General features: G+C 48.3%; 1 protein-coding gene and 1 pseudogene across 3 annotated transcripts in view; one reads left to right on the top strand and one right to left on the bottom strand.

Moving 5' to 3' along the window:
• The first annotated feature begins 741 nt into the window (after window positions 1–741).
• Window positions 742–1,186, top strand: LOC126952433 (40S ribosomal protein S15a-like; annotated as a pseudogene). Its single transcript, XR_007724879.1, has one exon. The product of XR_007724879.1 is annotated as a 40S ribosomal protein S15a-like (transcript).
• An 8,112-nt stretch (window positions 1,187–9,298) lies between these two features.
• Window positions 9,299–18,537, bottom strand: part of PTK7 (protein tyrosine kinase 7 (inactive)) — an 82,654-nt gene continuing 73,415 nt past the window's right edge. For both annotated transcript variants that reach the window (XM_050786912.1, XM_050786911.1), the window contains exons 18-20: window positions 12,029–12,180; window positions 11,056–11,234; window positions 9,299–10,308 (exon numbers count right to left, since the gene is read on the bottom strand). In XM_050786912.1, coding sequence (XP_050642869.1) covers window positions 10,148–10,308; window positions 11,056–11,234; window positions 12,029–12,180 — 492 coding nt within the window. In that variant the 3' untranslated portion in view covers window positions 9,299–10,147. The remainder of the gene's footprint in view (window positions 10,309–11,055; window positions 11,235–12,028; window positions 12,181–18,537) is intronic.

Here is an 18,537-nt window from a genome sequence, read left to right as displayed (position 1 = left end):
TATTTTTTGTAGAGATGGGGTTTTGCCATGTTGCCCAGACTGGTCTCGAACTCCTGGCATCAAGCTATCCTTCACCCTCGGCTTCCCAAAGTGCCGGGATTATAGGCATGAACCACTGTGCCTGGCAGAAAAAAAAAAAAATTACTTAAAGAATAGAACTGGGGTGCTGCAAAGTGAGGTTCAAGCTCTGGGTCTGGATCTTTTCTCCAAAGCAGTGAAAATAGCATGGACTTTGCTGTTACCGAATTATTTAAATCTGGAATCTGCCTCTTGGTAAGCCCTGTGCCTGGAAACAAGTGACAAGTGATCTGATCACTCCAAACGCAATATTAATCAATGTTGCTATCCATTCCATGAGATTTTTTTTTCTTTTTCTTTTTCTTTTTTTTTTTTGAGACAGAGTCTCACTCTGTCACCCAGGCTGGAGTGCACTGGCACGATCTCGACTCACTGCAACTTCTGCCTCTCCAGTTCAAGCGATTCTCCTGCTGCCTCAGCTTCCCAAATAGCTGGGATTACAGGTGCCTGCCATCACACCCGACTATTTTGTATTTTTAGTAGAAATGGGGTTTCGCCATGTTGTCCAGGCTGGTCTCGAACTGCTGACCTCAAGTGATTCACCCACCTTGGCCTCCCAAAGTGCTGGGATTACAGGAGTGATCCTGCCTGGCCTATTCCATGAAATTCTTAATGCAGATTTAATGAGATAAAGGTTTTCCTAAAGGTTTTCCTAAAGGTTTTCCGTCATCTTTCCGCACCGCCACAATGGTGCGCATGAATGTCCTGGCTGATGCTCTCAAGAGCACCAACAATGCCGAAAAGAGAGGCAAACTCCAGGTGCTTATTAGGCCGTGCTCCAAAGTCATCGTCTGGTTTCTCACTGGATGATGAAGCATGGTTACATTGGCGAATTTGAAATCATTGATGATCACAGAGCTGGGAAAATTGCTGTGAACCTCACAGGCAGGCTAAACAAGTGTGGAGTGATCAGCCCCAGATTTGATGTGCAACTCAAAGATCTAGAAAAATGGCAGAATAATCTGCTTCCATCCCGCCAGTTTGGTTTCATTGTACTGACAACCTCAGCTGGCATCATGGACCATGAAGAAGCAAGACGAAAACACACAGGAGGGAAAATCCTGGGATTCTTTTTCTAGGGATGTAATACATATATTTACAAATAAAATGCCTCATGGACTCTGAAAAAAAAAAAAAAAAAAAAAGACTAAAGGGCAGAGTAATTGGTCAGTGGTTAGGCAATAGGAGTTACCTGGAGTAAGTTGCCTCATCCTAGGGATAAAGCATCTTGGCGTGTTTAAGGGGATGGGAGGGAGTGATTATTCCTGCCTGAAAAATTATGAAGATCAAATAAAGCAGTTGATTGTAACCTAGTCATTACTGGTAGTGGTAGTGATATCAATTCAGTATGCTACAATCAACATTTAAAAGAATAAATTAATGAGTATCACAAAAAGCAAGGGCAAATATTGTTACATAAAATGTTTGTTTGCATTATATATAGGTTGAACCCTACAAAATTGCCATTTTATAGGTCAAGAAGGTGGGATACGGCCGGGCGCGGTGGCTCAAGCCTGTAATCCCAGCACTTTGGGAGGCCGAGACGGGCGGATCACTAGGTCAGGAGATCGAGACCATCCTGGCGAACACGGTGAAACCCCGTCTCTACTAAAAAATACAAAAAACTAGCCGGGCGAGGTGGCGGGCGCCTGTAGTCCCGGCTACTCGGGAGGCTGAGGCAGGAGAATGGCGTGAACCCGGGGGGCGGAGCTTGCAGTGAGCTGAGATCCGGCCACTGCACTCTAGCCCAGGCGACAGAGCCAGACTCCGTCTCAAAAAAAAAAAAAAAAAAAGAAGGTGGGATATTGTCAATTTCTTATAATTCAGTGTATGTGTGTAATGGATGACAATATCAACTGCATTTCTTACTGCGAGTCACAATCCAAAAACTTTGAGAAATACTGAAATAAAATATGTGCAAGTGATCAGTAAAATATAGTGTGTATAGTGAATAAAATATAGTGTGTATTTTTTGTCATATAGAGATGAAGTCTCCCTATGTTGCCCAGGCTGGTCTCAAACTTCTCAGCTCAAGCGATTCGCAGCCTCCCAAAGTGCTGGGATTAAAGGCCTGAGCCACTGCGCCCAGCCCCCAATAGTTTTAAAGAGGTCACCCCTCCCCCCACTAATTTACTCTTTACAACAGGTACTTAAACATATGGAATGTGTTAGCCCAAGAGGAAGAACAGGTCAAACAGATAAATAGGTTCCAGAAGGGTTTTAGGGACCACAAATGATGCCTGGGGTCATGTTTTGTCTAAGCACCATAATATTACAGCCAAAGCCCTGGGATTTCATTCCCACCTGCCCTCTAAAGACCTTTTGAGTCCCCTAGTTTAGACACATGCCGGGGTGACATCCCTCAGCAGGGACAACTGCTCTCTGCCACATCTATAGGGGAGCGTGTCTGGGAAGAACGCAGTCCTTAGCTTCCCTCCAAATAGGCTGCCCTCTCTCCAACTTCTCCCAACTCCTGGGTCATTGCACACCAGTGTTAGTGTCACAGCTTCTCTGTCCGCTTGAGATGACCCATCTTCCTGTCTTTTGTCACCACAGGGAGTCAGGAGGAGACCAATACCCACACTATCAGATTACTGCAGGTTCCAGAGCCAAAAGTATTGCTAGGGATAAAGTCAAAATCAAAAACTGTCTCATAGAGGTGTTTTATTTGGACCTTATAACATTTAAAAATCATGAGAGTTTACATAAAAATCTGAATATCTGGCCGGGCATGGTGGCTCACACCTGTAATCCCAGCACTTTGGGAGGCTGAGGCGGGCGGATCACTTGAGGTCAGGAGTTCAAGACCAGCCTGGCCAACATGGCGAAAAGCCATCTCTACTAAAAAAAAAAAACAAAAAATTAGCCAGGCATAGTGGCACACACCTGTAATCCCAGTTACACGACAGGCCAAGGCTCAACCTGGGAGGCAGAGGTTGCAGTAAGCCGAGATGGGGCCACTGCACTCCAGCCTGGGCTACAGAGTGAGACTCCTTCTCAAAAAAAAAAAAAAAAAAAAAAAAGAAAGAAAAGAAAATCTGAATATCCGACCTCTCTCAAAAAAAATCAGAATTTTTGGTAACAATGGGCCTAGGTACCCACTGGAGCACTATAACCTGGAGCTGATGACAGCCACAGAACAGGAATCTGCTCTCCACTTTACCATAGACCCCATGCAGCCTATTGAGCCCAGGCAAGCTCCCGCCTGGCTGCTCTGAAATGTGAAGTTGAAATGTTCCTCCAAAAAGGCCTGATCAGAGTAGCCCCTTGCAACAGATGGGAGCTCATGTCCACCCCAGACCATGAAGGGCCTCTGGAAGTGCATGGGAATTTCAGCCAGATCTCTCACACCACACAGATTCCACCCCAACCTTTCTTTCTTTCGTCTGATTTTTATCACCCAACTAATAACAAAACAAAAATTAAGGATTGCTTTTAAAAATTACTGTCATGGCTGGGTACAGTGATTCACACCTATAATCCCAGCACTTTTTGAGGTCAAGCTGGGAGGATCACTGGAGGCCAGGAGTTTGAGAGCAGCCTGGGCAACATACTGAGAATCCATCTCTTTAAAAACAAACAAACAAACAAACAAACAAACGCAGCCAGGCAAGGTGGCTCATGCCTGCCTGTAATCCTAGCACTTTGGGAGGCCTAGGCGGGTGGATCACCTGAGGTCAGGAGTTCAAGACCAGCTTGGCCAACATGGCGAAACCCCATCTCTACTAAAAATATAAAAATTAGGCGGGCCTGGTGGTGCATGCCTTTAATCCCAGCTACTCAGCAGTCTGAGACACAGGAGAATCACTTGAATCTGGGGGGCAGAGATTGCAGTGAGCCAAGATCGTGCCACTTCACTCCAGCCTGGGCGAAAGAGTGAAATTCTATCTCAAAAAAAAAAAAAAAAAAAAAAAATGCTGGGGCACGGTGGCACACATCTGTAGTCCTAGCTACTAAGGAGGCTGAGGCAGGAAGATCGCTTGAGCCCAGGCTGCAGTGAGCCGTGATGGCACCACTGCACTCAATCTGGCTGAGAGTAAGACCCTGTCTCAAAAAAAGAAAAAAAAAATACCATCAAAATATCCTAAATCTGTTTTCATTTGGAATTAACCTTTACCCAGGGATTTATCATTTTGCATAGAGGCAAAGAGGGTACCAATTGTGATGGCAGCATTAGAAGTAATGGAAAAGAATTTATGAGTCATTGTGCCCAGGAAAAGTCTGGAAAGCCACACAACCAAACACTAATAGTGCTTACCTATGGAGAGTAAGGTTTGGGAGGACAGGGGTGTGTTTTTTTTCTTTATATAAGTTTGTACCATGTGACTTGTTTGACCATCAATATGACTTTTATATTTTCCTTTTAAAATTAAGCAAAAATAGGTTGGGCACGGTGGCTCATGCCTGCAATCCCAGCACTTTGGGAGGTTGAGGTGGGTGGATCACTTGAGGCCAGGAGTTTGAGACCACCCTGGCCAATATGGTGAAACCCTGTCTCTATTGAAAATACAAAAAAAAATTAGCTGGGTGTGGTGGCGGGCACCTGTAATCCCAGCTTCTAGGGAGGCTGAGGCAGGAGAATCGCTTGAGCTCAGGAGGTGGAGGTTGTAGTGAGCCGAAATCAAGCCATTGCACTCCAGCCTGGGGGACAGAGCAAGACACCCTCTTAAAATAATAATAATAATAATAATAATAATAATAATAAAATTAAGCAAAAATAGGCTAGGTGTGGTGGCTCATGCCTGTAATCCCAGCACTTTGGGAGGCTGAGGCACGCGGATCGCTTGAGCTCAGGATTTTGAGACCAGCCTGGGCACCATGGTGAAACCCCATCTCTATGAAAAATACAAAAATTAGTTGGGCTTGGTGGTAGGCGCCTGTAGTCCCAGCTACTGGGAAGCTGAGGTGGGAGGACCCTTGAACCTGGTGGGTTGAGGATGGAGTGAGCCATGATCTACCACTATACTCCAGCCTGGGTGACAGAGTGAGACCCTATCTCAAAAAAAAAAAAAAAGGAAAAAAAAGAAAGAAAGAAGGAAGGGGGGAGGGAGGGATGGAGGGAAGGAAGGCAGAGAGGGAGGGAGGGAAAGGAAGGGCAATGACAGTCTCAGGAGAATAGCCATGGCAGGAGAAAAAGAAGCCTTAGGCAGGGCGCGGTGGCTCATGCCTGTAATCCCAGCACTTTGGGAGGCCGAGGCAGGCGGATCACGAGGTCAGAAGATCGAGACCATCCTGGCTAACACGGTGAAACCCCGTCTCTACTAAAAGTACAAAAAATTAGCCGGGAGTGGTGGCGGGCGCCTGTAGTCGCAGCTACTCGGGAGGCTGAGGCAGGAGAATGGCGTGAACCTGGGAGGTGGAGCTTGCAGTGAGTGGAGATCACGCGACTGCACTCCAGCCTGGGCGACAGTGCAAGACTCTGTCAAAGAAAGGAAAGGGGAATGGGAAGGGAAGGGAAGGGGAGGGGAGGGGAGGGGAGGGGTATGGAAGAGGAGGGGAGGGGAGGGGAGGAGAGGAGAGGGGAGGGGAGGGGAGGGGAAGGGAAGGGAAGGGGAGGGGAGAGGAAGGGAGGGGAGGAGAGGGGAGGGGAGGGAAGAAAGAAAAGAAGCCTCAGCCAGGGCTGGAGAAGGACTGGCCAGAGAAACTGCTGACAGTGTAAAAAAGTGAGGGAGCGCGGGGCGCGGTGGCTCACGCCTGTAATCCCAACAGTTTGGGAGGCTGAGGCGGGTGGATCACGAGGTCAGGATATTGAGACCATCCTGGCTAATACGGTGAAACCCCTAAACTAAAAATACGAAAACTTAGCCGGGCGGGGTGGCGGGCGCCTGTAGTACCAGCTACTCGGGAGGCTGGCGGGCGCCTGTAGTACCAGCTACTCGGGAGGCTGAGGCAGGAGAAAGGTGTGAACCCAGGAGGCGGAGCTTGCAGTGAGCCCAGATCGTGCCAATGCACTCCAGCCTGAGTGACAGAGAGAGACTCCGTCTCAAAAAAAAAAAAAAAAAAAAAAAAAAAGGTGAGGGAGGAGAGTCTCTGAAGAGGAAGGTGTGGCCAACAATGTTAGCCACTATGGACTGCTCAAGGAAGAACAAGAGTTAGAAGAGGATTTAGTAATTAATAACTTTCCAGAGCAGTGCCTTTCAAATATTTCTGCATGCAACCCAGTCAGAAATCATTTTTACATTGCAACCTGTGGTCAATTAGATTATTGCTCCCAACTCTTCACACCTTCTGTTGGAATTATACATCAACATCCTTGCTGTGTGACTTTGCAGCAGGTCCTACTGGTGTTGATGTTGGGTTTTACTGTGTGACTTGCTTTGGCTAATAAAATGTTAACAGACGTGTGTGTGTGTGTGTGTGTGTGTGTGTGTGTGTGTGTGTGTGTTTCAGAGATGGGGTCTATTTTGCCCAGGTTGGAGTGTAGTGGCTATTCACAGGCACAATCATTGCACACTACAGCCTCAAACTCATGGGCTTAAAGTGAATGTCCTGCCTCAGCCTCCCAAGTAGCTGGGACTACAGGCACATGCCATGGTGCCAGCTCAGACTTGTGGTTTGAAATGTGCTTGCATGGTTTGGCTTGACCTCTTGCACTCTGCCACTGCATAAGAACATGCTCTGGGTGCCAGCAGACTAGACCTAAGCCAGACCTCCAGCCTGGCACCAAGCACAGCCAAAATCAGCCAACCCTCACCAACCTGCAGATACATGAGTCAGAAAAAAAATCTTGTCAGCTAGTAAGATTTGGAGATTACTATGCAGTATCACCACCCAACAGTTAACTAACACACTATCCAATATATACATATATGCAGCAAATATAACAACATTTTGTAAAACAACAATTCCCCTTAAAGTATACAATGTATTCTGATATGCCTATTATGTTTCTTTTTTCCCCTTTTTTTCTTTTTTAATGCTAGTTGCAACCCAGAGTTTGAAAAACACTGCACTAGAAAAAATTTCCCCACTTCAACACATCTGAAGGATGCAATGCATGGTGTATACTGGCAACTATGGCTCACTTACTAAGCTGTGTAACCATGGGCAAACTACCTGACTTCCCTTGAGACTCAGTTTCCTAACCTGTGAAATGGAAATAATCTTATCTGGTTAACAGAGTAGTTGGCAGAGATTAAATGAGATAAGGCATATTAAGTGACTAGTGCAGAGCAAGTCTTCAAAAACATTATTTTCTTCTTTTTTTTTTTTTTTCATTTGAGACAGGGTCTCGCTCTGTCACCTAGCCTGGAGTGCAGTGGTGTGAACCTCCTGGGTTCAAGAGATCCTCCCTCTTCAGCCTCCAGAATAGCTGAGACCATGGGCATACTCCACTACACGCAGCTATTTTTTTTAATTTTATTTTATTTATTTTTTTGAGACGGAGTCTCACTCTGTCGCTAGGCTGGAGTACAGTGGCACGATCTTGGCTCATTGTAACCTCCACCTCCCGGGTTCAAGTGATTCTCCTGCCTGAGTAGCTGGGAATACAGATGCGTGCACCATGCCCAGCTAAATTATATATATATATTTTTAGTAGAGACCATGTTGGCCAGGATGGTCTCTATCTCTTGACCTCATAAGTGCTGGGATTACAGGTGTGAGCCACTGCGCCCGGCCCCACACCCAGCTAATTAAAAAATTTTTTGTAGAGATGGAGTCTAGCCATGTTGCCCAGGCATTTCTGTCACCTTAGCCTTTTAAAGTGCTGAGATTATAGGCATGAGCCACTGTGCCTGTGGCCTGTTATTATTATTTGAGACAGAGTCTTGCTCTGTCAGCCAGGCTAGAGTGCAGTGGTGCAATCTTGGCTCACTGCAACCTTCACCTCCCGGGTTCAACCAATGCTCCTGCCTCAGCTTCCCAAGCAGCTGGGACTACAGGTGTGCACCACCATGCCCAGCTAACTTTTGTATTTTTAGTAGACAGGGTTTCACAATATTGGCCAGGCTGGTCTCAAACTCCTGACCTCGTGATACACCCACCTCGGGTCCCAAAGTGCTGGGATTACAGGCGTGAGCCACTGCACCCGGCCAGCCTGTTTTTATTTTTATTTTTTTGAGACAGGATATCACTTGATCACCCAGGCTGGAGTGCAGTGTTGTGATCATAGCTCACTGCCACCTCAAACTCCTGGGCTCAAGTGATCCTCCTGCCTCAGCCTCCTCAGTAGTTATGACTACAAGTTCATGCCATCACACCTGGCTAATTTTTAAATTTCTTGTAGAGACAGGGTCTCACTATGTTGGCCAGGCTGGTCTCAAACTCCTGGGTCCAAGTAATCCTCCTGCCTCAGTCTCCCAAAGTGTTAGGATTACAGGTGTGAACCACCATGTCCGGCCTGCTGTTATTTTTATTATTCAGAAGTTTGGTGAGGAGTAAAGGAACTAGAGCAGTTTTGGAGTTCAGGACTCATTTCTTTTGGATGGTGAACCAGGTTGAAGTTACTGGAATGAGGCAGAAGATAAATGATGACACAAGATCCAGGCATTAAGCACCGTTTCTCTGCTTGGTTCTACCTACTTCGCCTCCCTCCTAGGGTCTTGAAAGGACTCAGAGACCTGAGTCTGTCACTAACTCCTTCTCCAATCCTACTCTAACTTGCTCCCCTTCACATTTATACCCTCCCCATCTGAGCTCAAGAATTAGGCCCGTCTAGGTGACAGTCAGAGGGCTGCATAGAGTTGCACCGACAACAGGTGATCTTGCCTCCTTCATGCCTGCATGTTCACCTGCCTGCAAACTGGAGAGAAGAACCAGTATCCACCGGTTCATCCTGTCCAAGTCCCACCAGACTCCATGAAGGCACACGGCCCTTTTTTTTTCTTTTTCTTTTTCTTTTTTTTTTTTTTTTTTGAGACAGAGTCTCGCTCTGTCTCCCAGGCTGGACTGCAGTGGTGTGATCTCGGCTCACTGCAACCTATGCCTCCTGGGTTCAAGCGATTCTCCTGCCTCAGCCTCCCAAGTAGCTGGGATTACAGGCACCTGCCACCATGCCCAGCTAATTTTTGTATTTTCAGTAGAGACAGGGGTTTTGCCTTTTTGGCCAGGCTGGTCTCGAACTCCTGACGTCAGGTGATCCACTCGCCTCAGCCTCCCAAAGTGCTGGGATTACAGGCATGAGCCACTGCACCCGGCCCCTACACGGCCCTTTCTGATCAGTGGGGAAAGAAGGAACATCTTCCACGAGCAAGAGCAGAAAATGAATCTCAGAAACAGGTTGTAAAAAAGGCTTCTTTATTGAGAGCAGCGAGTGTAAAAACAAAAACAAAAACAAAAAAAACAAAACCAAAACAAACAAAAAACAACAATAAAAGTGTGGGGTAAGGGTGGCCCACCCTCCTCATCTCTTCCAGGGCCCACCCCTACCTCCCATGCCCACCCACCCCACGCTGCAATTACATATAAAAGCCGCCCGTGGTGCATACAAAAAGGGCGGGTTATATAGTGTCAAAAGCTCCTGAAAACTCCTTCATCTGCCAGGCACTTAGGATGAGGAAAGGAGAGAAGGGTGGAGAAGACATGGGTCTGGGTTGGTGTGCACAAGTCCACAGTAGGGAGGACTCACTTGCTGTGTCCTCTACAGTCCTGGTCTAGACCCCCAAGTGGGACCCATGGGCCAAGAGACTCATTAACCCTGTGTGCCCAGAACTTGAGAATATTAAGGAACTCCCCCCAAACCCAGCTCATCCCAAGCCTAGCCCCCCCCAGGCAAAGTTGGCAGATGAGTGGCAGAGTTGGACCTGGTCAAGGGGAGTAGTTGAAGGCCAGAAATTGGGGTTACCTGTGGCACCCACACTGTCCCTGATAGGGGAAGAGGTGGCAGGGAAAACTGCCCAGCTCAAAGCCCTAGTTGCCCAGTTTGGGTCCAAGTCAGCCTCCCAAAGGATAAGGGTGAGGAAGAGGAAAGGCCAGGCCCTGCTCAGACCTCAGCAATGCCTGTTGCACTAGGGCAGGAGCTTTAGGGCCCAGGAGGACAGGGATCTTGCCCATCATGCTGTGAGCTCCCCTTTAGAGATGTCCTCCCCTGCCCACGCCATCCTGAGGCACAGCCCACCGGGCTCCCTCCTCACGGCTTGCTGTCCACGGGGCTGTCTCCCAGGGTGCTGGCAATCTCGCTGAAGGAGGGCCGGTCCTTGGGGCTGAGGGCCCAGCAGCGCTGCATCAGCCGAAAGAGCTTGGAAGGGCAGCCCTCGGGCTGAGGAAGTCTAGCCTTCCCAGCCTGCAAATCTATAGGGAAGACAGCAGGTGCAGTGTTGGCCAAAACATTCAACAACTTGTTCAACACTTTGTGGAGCTTGCAGTTCATACCCAAGGATGCCTCTGGGGCAATGCTGGCCAGTAGTAGGTGGGTACTCGCAATGGAAAAAGATGACTCCCTTGGCCCCGCTCACTCCGGCTGGTAAGACGGGGTCCACGCACAGGAGCTGAAGTGGGTCGGCGGACAGGCGTCAGAGTGGCTGGAGTGGGCACTGGGGGCAAAGGCTATCTACCAACAATATAGAAGTATTGCAGTATTTCTGGCCGGGTATGATGGCTCACGCCTGTAATCCCAGCACTTTGGGAGGCCGAGGCGGGTGGATCACGAGGTCAGGAGTTTGAGACCAGCCTGAACAACATAGTGAAGCACCCCCGTCTCTACTAAAAATACAAAAATTAGCTGGGCGTGGAGGCACGTGCCTGTAATCCCAGCTACTAGGGAGTCTGGGGCAGGAAAATTGCTTGAACCCAGGAGGTGGAAGTTTCAGTGAGCAGAGATCACGCCACTTCACTCTAGCCTGGGCGACACAGCAACACTCCGTTTCAAAAAAAAAAAAAAAAAGGTATTGCAGTATTTTAACAACCAGAGTGGTCATATCTGTGTGCCTGCTCAGTAGCAGCCCTGAGAGGGGAGGTAGGCGGAACCGGCCCTGGGGCCCTGAGCAGGCCCCATCTGGGGCCCATCTGGAATCATCCCCGAGCAGTGCAGCTGCCTACCTGCCAGCACTTCATCATCTGCCTGCCCACCATGGGGCATCTCTCCATGTGTAAACACTTCCCACATCAGCACACCGAAGGCCCAGACATCAGACTTGGTAGAGAAGTCACCCTCCAGGATGGCCTCAGGGGACATCCAGCGCAGCGGCACCCAGGCCTGGCGGAAGTGGTAGTACTCACTGCAGGAGAGAAGCAACCCAGGGGTGAGGTGGGGTGGGGAGCGCGGCCTGGCACTGCAGCCTCATCCCCCGATCTGGAACTCATCCCCAAGCCAGGGCCCAGCCCTTCTACATACAGACACCAAGAAATTGGTCACATGTATGCTGAGCATGGGAGTACACTAGACAAAAACATGGGGTTTGATGGTTAAAAAATTCCATTAAGAATCAAACTTTGCCTAAATGTTAACAGAAAAGTTAATAGTCATACATACTTTCTATATTGGTTGTAAAAATGTAAAAACTAAAAACCGTTAAATGGAAAGAGCTTTATTAGTGATAAACCAATCCTCACTACAGCTATAGTCAGACAAACGGGGGTGACCTGGAACCAGGGGGACTCGAGGGGATGTTCCCGGCAGCGCTGCAGAGCCCATAGGCTGTCTAGAGCAAGCTCTGGCAGGGGGGCTAAGGCATAAGTCTCAGACTTCGAAATAAGAATGACTGAATTCAGGAAGTTACAGAGGGAGCCATATAAATCCTTATCATATTTGCCTATTTTTAAAAAAGATTTATTTATTTATTTATTCTTTTAATCACTAGAGATATTTTACAACCACCAAGAGTGTGCACTGGGTGGGAACCCTGCTGCACCCTTGGAAAAAGGATGAGAAAGCTCTTTCCTATCCCAGGCCCTCCAGCTTTGGACTAAGCAGGGACTAAACCCTTTCCCACCACCCCCCAAACTATCTGTCCTCTGCCCCTCACCCTCTGGGAAAAAATGGGGAGCCCCCACCCCACGCATGCCCTTCTACCTGTTGTACACATCCTTGCTGAGGCCCAGAGCAGACACCTTCACTTGTCTCTGGGCGCTGACCAGGCAGTTACGTGCAGCCAAGTCCTTATGCACAAAGCGGTTGTTGGACAGGTGCTCCATGCCCAGGGCTACCTGGGTGCACAGGGCCACCTGGAGAGATAAAAGGGCCTGTTAGAGCAGCCCAGGACTAGGCGTCAAGCTGACCACCCTCAACACAACCCTTGGTAGGGTTTCAGCGCTATTGGTGTGCTGCGTAGGAAGCCCAGAAGCACGATAGTCGCATGTTCCTTCTCTGTAAAATGGGGATAATAACCGTACCTGCCTTCCTGGGTTTTTAGAAGACTGAATTAAGCAAATTAAAGTGTCTGACACCATGCTAACACACAGCAAGTGCCAGATTAAGTGAGTGCCACATGGGCCTAGGGACACACACATAGCAACGATCTGTCCAGTGAAAAGTGAGCAGGCAGAAATCATAGCTGATATTTTTTATTTTCAAGTGACAGGGTCTTGCTTGTCACCCAGGCTAGAGTGCAGTGACATGATCACAGCTCACTGTAGCCTCTAAACTCCTGGGCTCAAGCAATCCTCCAACCTCAGCGTTCCAAGTAGCTAGGACTACAGGTGTCCATCACCATGCCCTGCTTTTTTTTTGTTTTGTTTTGTTTTGTTTTTGAGACAGGTTCTCACTCTGTCGCCCAGGCTGGAGTGCAGTGGCATGATCTCAGCTCACTGCAACCTCCGCCTCCCGGGTTCCAGTGACTCTCATGCCTCAGCCTTCCAAGCAGCTGGGATTACAGGTGCCCACCACGACACCCAGCTAATTTTTGTATTTTTAGTAGAGACAAAGTTTCACCATGTTGGTCAGGCTGGTCTTGAATTCCTGACCTCAAGTGATCAGGCTGCCTCAGCCTCCCAGAGTGCTGGGATTACAGGCGTGAGCCACCGCACCCGGCCTCAGACTTTAATTCTAATGCCAATGGGTTGTTTCCAGTTTGGGGCTATTCAGAACAGTGTTATTATGAACACTTTTATAAGTGTACACATGTATGAGTTTCTCTAAAAGACCTAAGAGGAAGTCTAGAATATGAATATCTCTAGCTAAACAAAATAATGCCGAACTCTTTTCCAAAGTGTAAGAGAGTTGGGGAGATTTTTCATTCACTAATACTCTTTGTTGAATTTTGAGCCAATGTGAATATATTATACACTATACATGAAACGTAACTAAACTATAATAACTTTTTCTTTTTTTTTTTTTTTTTTAGATGGAGTGTTGCTCTATCGCCAGGCTGGAGTGCAGTGGCGTGATCTTGGCTCACTGCAACCTCCCCATCCCAGGTTCAAGCGATTCTCCTGCCTCAGCTTCTCAAGTAGCTTGGATTACAGGCACGTACTACCACACCCAGCTAATTTTTGTATTTTTTCTAGTAGAAATGAGGTTTCACCATGTTGGCCAGGCTGCTCTCGAACTCCTAACCTCGTGATACACCCGCCTCGGCCTCCCAAAGCGCCAGGATTACAGGCGTGAGCCACTGCGCCCGGCCACATTAACATTTCAAAAGTATATATGAATGCACTGAACAAATATAAATTGAAGCCAGGCACCTGCAGTCCCAGCTACTCAAGAGGGTGGGGTGGGAGAATTGCTTGAGCCCAGGAGTTCAAAGCCAGCCTGGGCAACACTGTGAGATCCTATCTCTTTTTTTTAAAAAAATTGAGTATCCACCACGTGCCATATACAGTGGGTGCTGGTGGAATATAACAGGGCTGGCCGAAGTAGGGCTCTTGATGGGGTGCTGCGGCCAGGTCACTTAGTGCAAATAAAAAACCACCTATTCACAGAGAAGGGGAAGGGCCATTGGGTGGGCACCGGCCTTGTGGGCACACAAGGCCGGCTGCCTCTCCCCACACGTGCTCTGTGAGGCAGGGCTCAGCCTTGGCTTCTTCGAGGCGCCCATGGCGAGGCTAGTGCCAAAGCTTGGCACTTCCCTACCACTGCAGCTGCCTCTCTGGGTCACATCACTGCTGATGGACTGTCTGCCCACCAGTTGGCACAGAGGTGGGACTGCTGGCTACTGAGCTGGCCCTTCAGCATCCCTGGCTAGCTCAGAGCAGATTCTCCTGCCTGGCTCCCAGAGGTCACAAGAAGGCCAGCAGAGGTGCCAAGCCCGAATGCTACGAGAGGGGACACTCCAAAGACATCCCTTCTCGGTTTTCTTGGGCACTGGCCAGTGACATCCCTGTGGGCCCCACTGCCTCCACTGGTGGTTTGCTAACTATGGTCACAATCTGTATGTCATGAAACCAAATTAGGGAATCTTAGCCAGCATTAAAGAAAAAAAAAAGGAATAGAAAATAGAGTGCATCACACTTAATAAGAACATCATTCATGAAATGTTTTCATCTTAAAAATATAGGGCTGGGCACGGTGGCTCACGCCTATAATCCCAGCACTTTGGGAGGCCGAGGTGGGTGGATCACGATGTCAGGAGTTCAAGACCAGCCTGACTAATATGGTGAAACCCCATCTCTACTAAAAATACAAAAATTAGCTTGGTGTGGTGGCAGGCGCCTGTAATTCCAGCTACTCAGGAGGCTGAGGCAGGAGAATTGCTTGAACCCTGGAGGCGGAGGTTGCAGTGAACTGAGATCACGCCACTGCACTCCAGCCTGGGCAAAAGAGCAAGACTCCATCTTAAAAAAATAAAATAAATAAAAAATAAAAATATATATGTATGTGTGTATTGGGTTGTGATGCAAAATGTACTTTTTGCTAATGTGGGTTCCAATCAAAAGATTTTAAAAACAAAGCTATAAAGTTAAAAAAAAAAAAAAAAGCCTAAATCTGTGCTATCCTATACAGTAGCCACTATCCCCATGTGGCTATTTAAATTTAATTAAAACTTTTTTTTGTTTGTTTTTTGAGAGACAGGGTGTCTATTGCCTAGGCTGGAGCGCAGTGGCGCAATCACAGTTCACTGCATCTTCAACCTCCCAGGCTCAAGTGATCCTCCCACCTCAGCCTCCATAGTAGCTGGAACTATTGGCATACACCACCATGCCTGGCTAATTTTATTTGTTTATTTATTTATTTATTTATTTATTGACTGAGTCTCACTCTGTCACTCAGGCTGGAGTGCAGTGGCACTATCTAGGCTCACTGCAACCTCCGCCTCCCGGGTTCCAGTGATCCTCCTGGAATTACAGGTACCCACCACCATGCACTGCTAATTTTTTTATTTTTAGTAGAGACGGGGTTTCACCATTTTGGCCAGGCTGGTCTTGAACTGCCCTTAAGTGATCCCCCTGCCTCGGCCTCCCAAAGTGCTGGATTACAGGCATGAGCCACCACACCCAGCCTATTTTTACTTTTTATAGACAGTCTCACTTTGTTGCCTAGGCTAGTCTCAAACTCCTGGCCCAAGCAATCCTTCCACCTTGGCCTCCCAAAGTGGTAGGATTACAGGTATGAGGCACTGCACCTGGCTTTAAGTTAATTAAAACTCAGTACGTGTAAAATTCAATTCTGGTTGGCACAATAGCTCATGGTGGCCTGTAATTCCAGTGGTTTGAGAAGCTGATATGGGAGGATTGATTGAGCCTAGGAGTTTGAGATAAGCCTGGACAACATAGTGAGACCCCATCTCTACAAAAAATTTAAAAATTAGACAGGTGTGGTGGTGGGTGCCTGTAGTCTCAGCTACTCAGGAGGCTGAAGTGAGAGGATCACTTGGGCCCCGGAGGTCGAGGTGGCAGTGAGTCATGACTGCACCACTGCATTCCAGCCTGGGTGACAGAATGAGACCCTGTCTCAAAAAATAAAATACAGGCCAAGTCGGTGGCTCATGCCTGTAATCCCAGCACTTTGGGAGGCCAAGATGGGTCGATCATGAGGTCAAGAGATTGAGACCATCCTGCCTAACACATGGTGAAACCCCATCTCTACTAAAAATACAAAAAAATAATCTGGGTATGGTGGCGGGCGCCTGTAGTCCCAGCTACTCGGGAGGCTGAGGCAGAAGAATGGTGTGAATGCAGAAGGCGGAGCTTGCAGTGAGCCGAAATCGCGCCACTGCACTCCAGCCTGGGCAACAGAGCGAGACTCCATCTCAAAATAAATAAATAAATAAATAAATAATAAATAAAATAAAATAAATTCAGGCCAGGTGTGGTGGCTCACGCCCGTAATCCCAGCACTTTGGGAGGCCGAGGCAGGCGGATCACTTGAGGTCAGGAGTTCGAGACCAGCCTGGCCAACGTGGTGAAACCCCATCTCTACTAAAATTACAAAAAATAGCCAGGTGTGGTGGCACGCACCTGTAATCCCAGCTACTCAGGGGGCCGAAGTCAGGAGAATCATTTGAACCTGGGAGGCGGAGGCTGCAGTAAGCCGAGGTCCTGCCACTGCACTCCAACCTGGTCGACAGGGTAAGACTGTCTCTAAAAAATAAAACAAAACAAAACAAAATAAAATAAAATTCAGTTCTGCTGCTGCTTTAGCCAAATTCCAAGTGTACAGTTGCTATATGAAGCTAGTGACAACTGTACTGACCAGCACAGATATGGTACATTCCCATCATCGTCTTGATCAGTGCTGCCTGAGGCTCTAACAGGCAGTGCATTAATGCAGAGGTGCTAAATGAATGACATAATTAGAGTTGGGAAAAACCTCATCCAGACGGAGTCTCACTCTGTCGCCCAGGTGGGAGTGCAGTGGCACAGTCTCAGTTCACTGCAACTGCCGCCTCTCAGGTTCAAGCAATTCTTGTGCCTCAGCCTCCCAAGCAGCAGGACTATAGGCACGCACCACCATGCCTGGCTAATTTTTGTATTTTTAGTAGAGACGGGGTTTCACCATGTTGGCCAGGCTGTTCTCCAACTGACCTTAAATGATCTGCCTGCCTCGGCCTCCTGAAGTGCTGGGATTACAGGCCTGAGCCACTGTGCCTGGCTACTTTTGGTACATTTCTTTATCAACAGTGAAGACACAAAATCTCAGGATAGCTTTCAACTAAACGTGTAACCAGTGAGGAAGGTTAAAGAAGAGGACGGGTGGGCTGGGAGCAGTGGCTCTCGTCTGTAATCCCAGCATTTTGGGAGGCCAAGGTGGGCAGATCATAAGGTCAAGAAATCGAGACCATCCTGGCTAACATGGTGAAACCCCGTCCCTACTAAAAAAAAAAAAAAAAATACAAAAAACTAGCCGGGCGTGGTGGTGGGTGCCTGTAGTCCCAGCTACTCAAAAGGTTGAGGCAGGAGAATGGCGTGAACCTGGGAGGTGGAGCTTGCAGTGAGCTGAGATCACGCCACTGCACTTCAGCCTGGGCGACAGAGGGAGACTCTGCCTCAAAAAAAAAAAAAAAGGGAGGGGTGCTGGGCACGGTGGCTCACCCCTGTAATCCCAGCACTTTGGGAGGCCTAGGCAGGCAGATCACGAGGACAGGAGATTGAGACCATCTTGGCTAACACAGTGGAACCCCATCTCTACTAAAAATACAAAAAAATTAGCTGGGCGTGGTGGCGGGCACCTGTAGTCCCAGCTACTCGGGAGGCTGAGGCAGGAGAATGGCGTGAACCCAGGAGGTGGAGCTTGCAGTGAGCCGAGATCGCGCCATTGCACTCCAGCCTGGGCAACAGAGCGAGACTCTGTCTTAAAAAGAAAAAAAAAAAAGAAGATGGCGGGTGGATGGCCTGCCAGGATTCTGGGCCTCTCTGGGAAGTACACTGGGGTCTCCATGAAAAGCAGAGTCTGGCCAGGTGCAGTGGCTCACACCTGTAATCCCAGCACTCTGGGAGGCCAAGGTGGGTGAATCACAAGGTCAGGAGTTCAAGACCAGCCTGGCCATTATGGTGAAACCCTGTCTCTACTAAAAATACAAAAATTAGTCCGGTGTGGTAGTGGGCTAATGTAGTCCCAGCTACTTGGGAGGCTGAGGCAGGAGAATTACTTGAACTTGGGAGGCGGAGGCTGCAGTGAGCCGAGATCGTGCCACTGCACCCCAGGCTGGGTGATAGAGCAAGACTACGTCTCAAAAAAAAAGCTGAGTCTACATCCCTAAAATAACCCCTGGAGCACCGTCCTCAGAACGCCCCACGTGCACTGGTGGTAAAGGGGCCGGGCCGCTTCAGTGGCCATCATAAACACAGCCAACTCCACTTCAGGTTTCAAAATCCCAGGGCATTGTCCAACCTTGCTTGATTCTCTGTAAGCAGGCAAAGGTTTTGGTAATGTGCCTTCATCAGACTTGTGAGTCCCCTCGGCCTGCTCTCTCTGATCTGGCTCACAAGCTAAACAATCTACTGCTAGTCAAGGTAAACAGAAGAGGGTGGACTTGGCATGGTAACTGCTTGCTATCTTTCCAGAGAGGTGGTGCTTCCGGAAATACTGACTAAGCAAGGGCAGTAAAAGAGAATTCTGTTAGACTCAAGCCAATTAGGTGTTTCCTTGACGCTGGGCAAGATGCCATCAGATAGCCACTGGATTAATTCTCAAATACTGTTATA

This window comes from Macaca thibetana, chromosome 4, assembly GCF_024542745.1.
Source record: "Macaca thibetana thibetana isolate TM-01 chromosome 4, ASM2454274v1, whole genome shotgun sequence".
Lineage (NCBI taxonomy): Eukaryota > Metazoa > Chordata > Mammalia > Primates > Cercopithecidae > Macaca > Macaca thibetana.
Note: the sequence above shows the minus strand (reverse complement) of the source record. Positions and strands in the feature narration are given on the sequence as shown.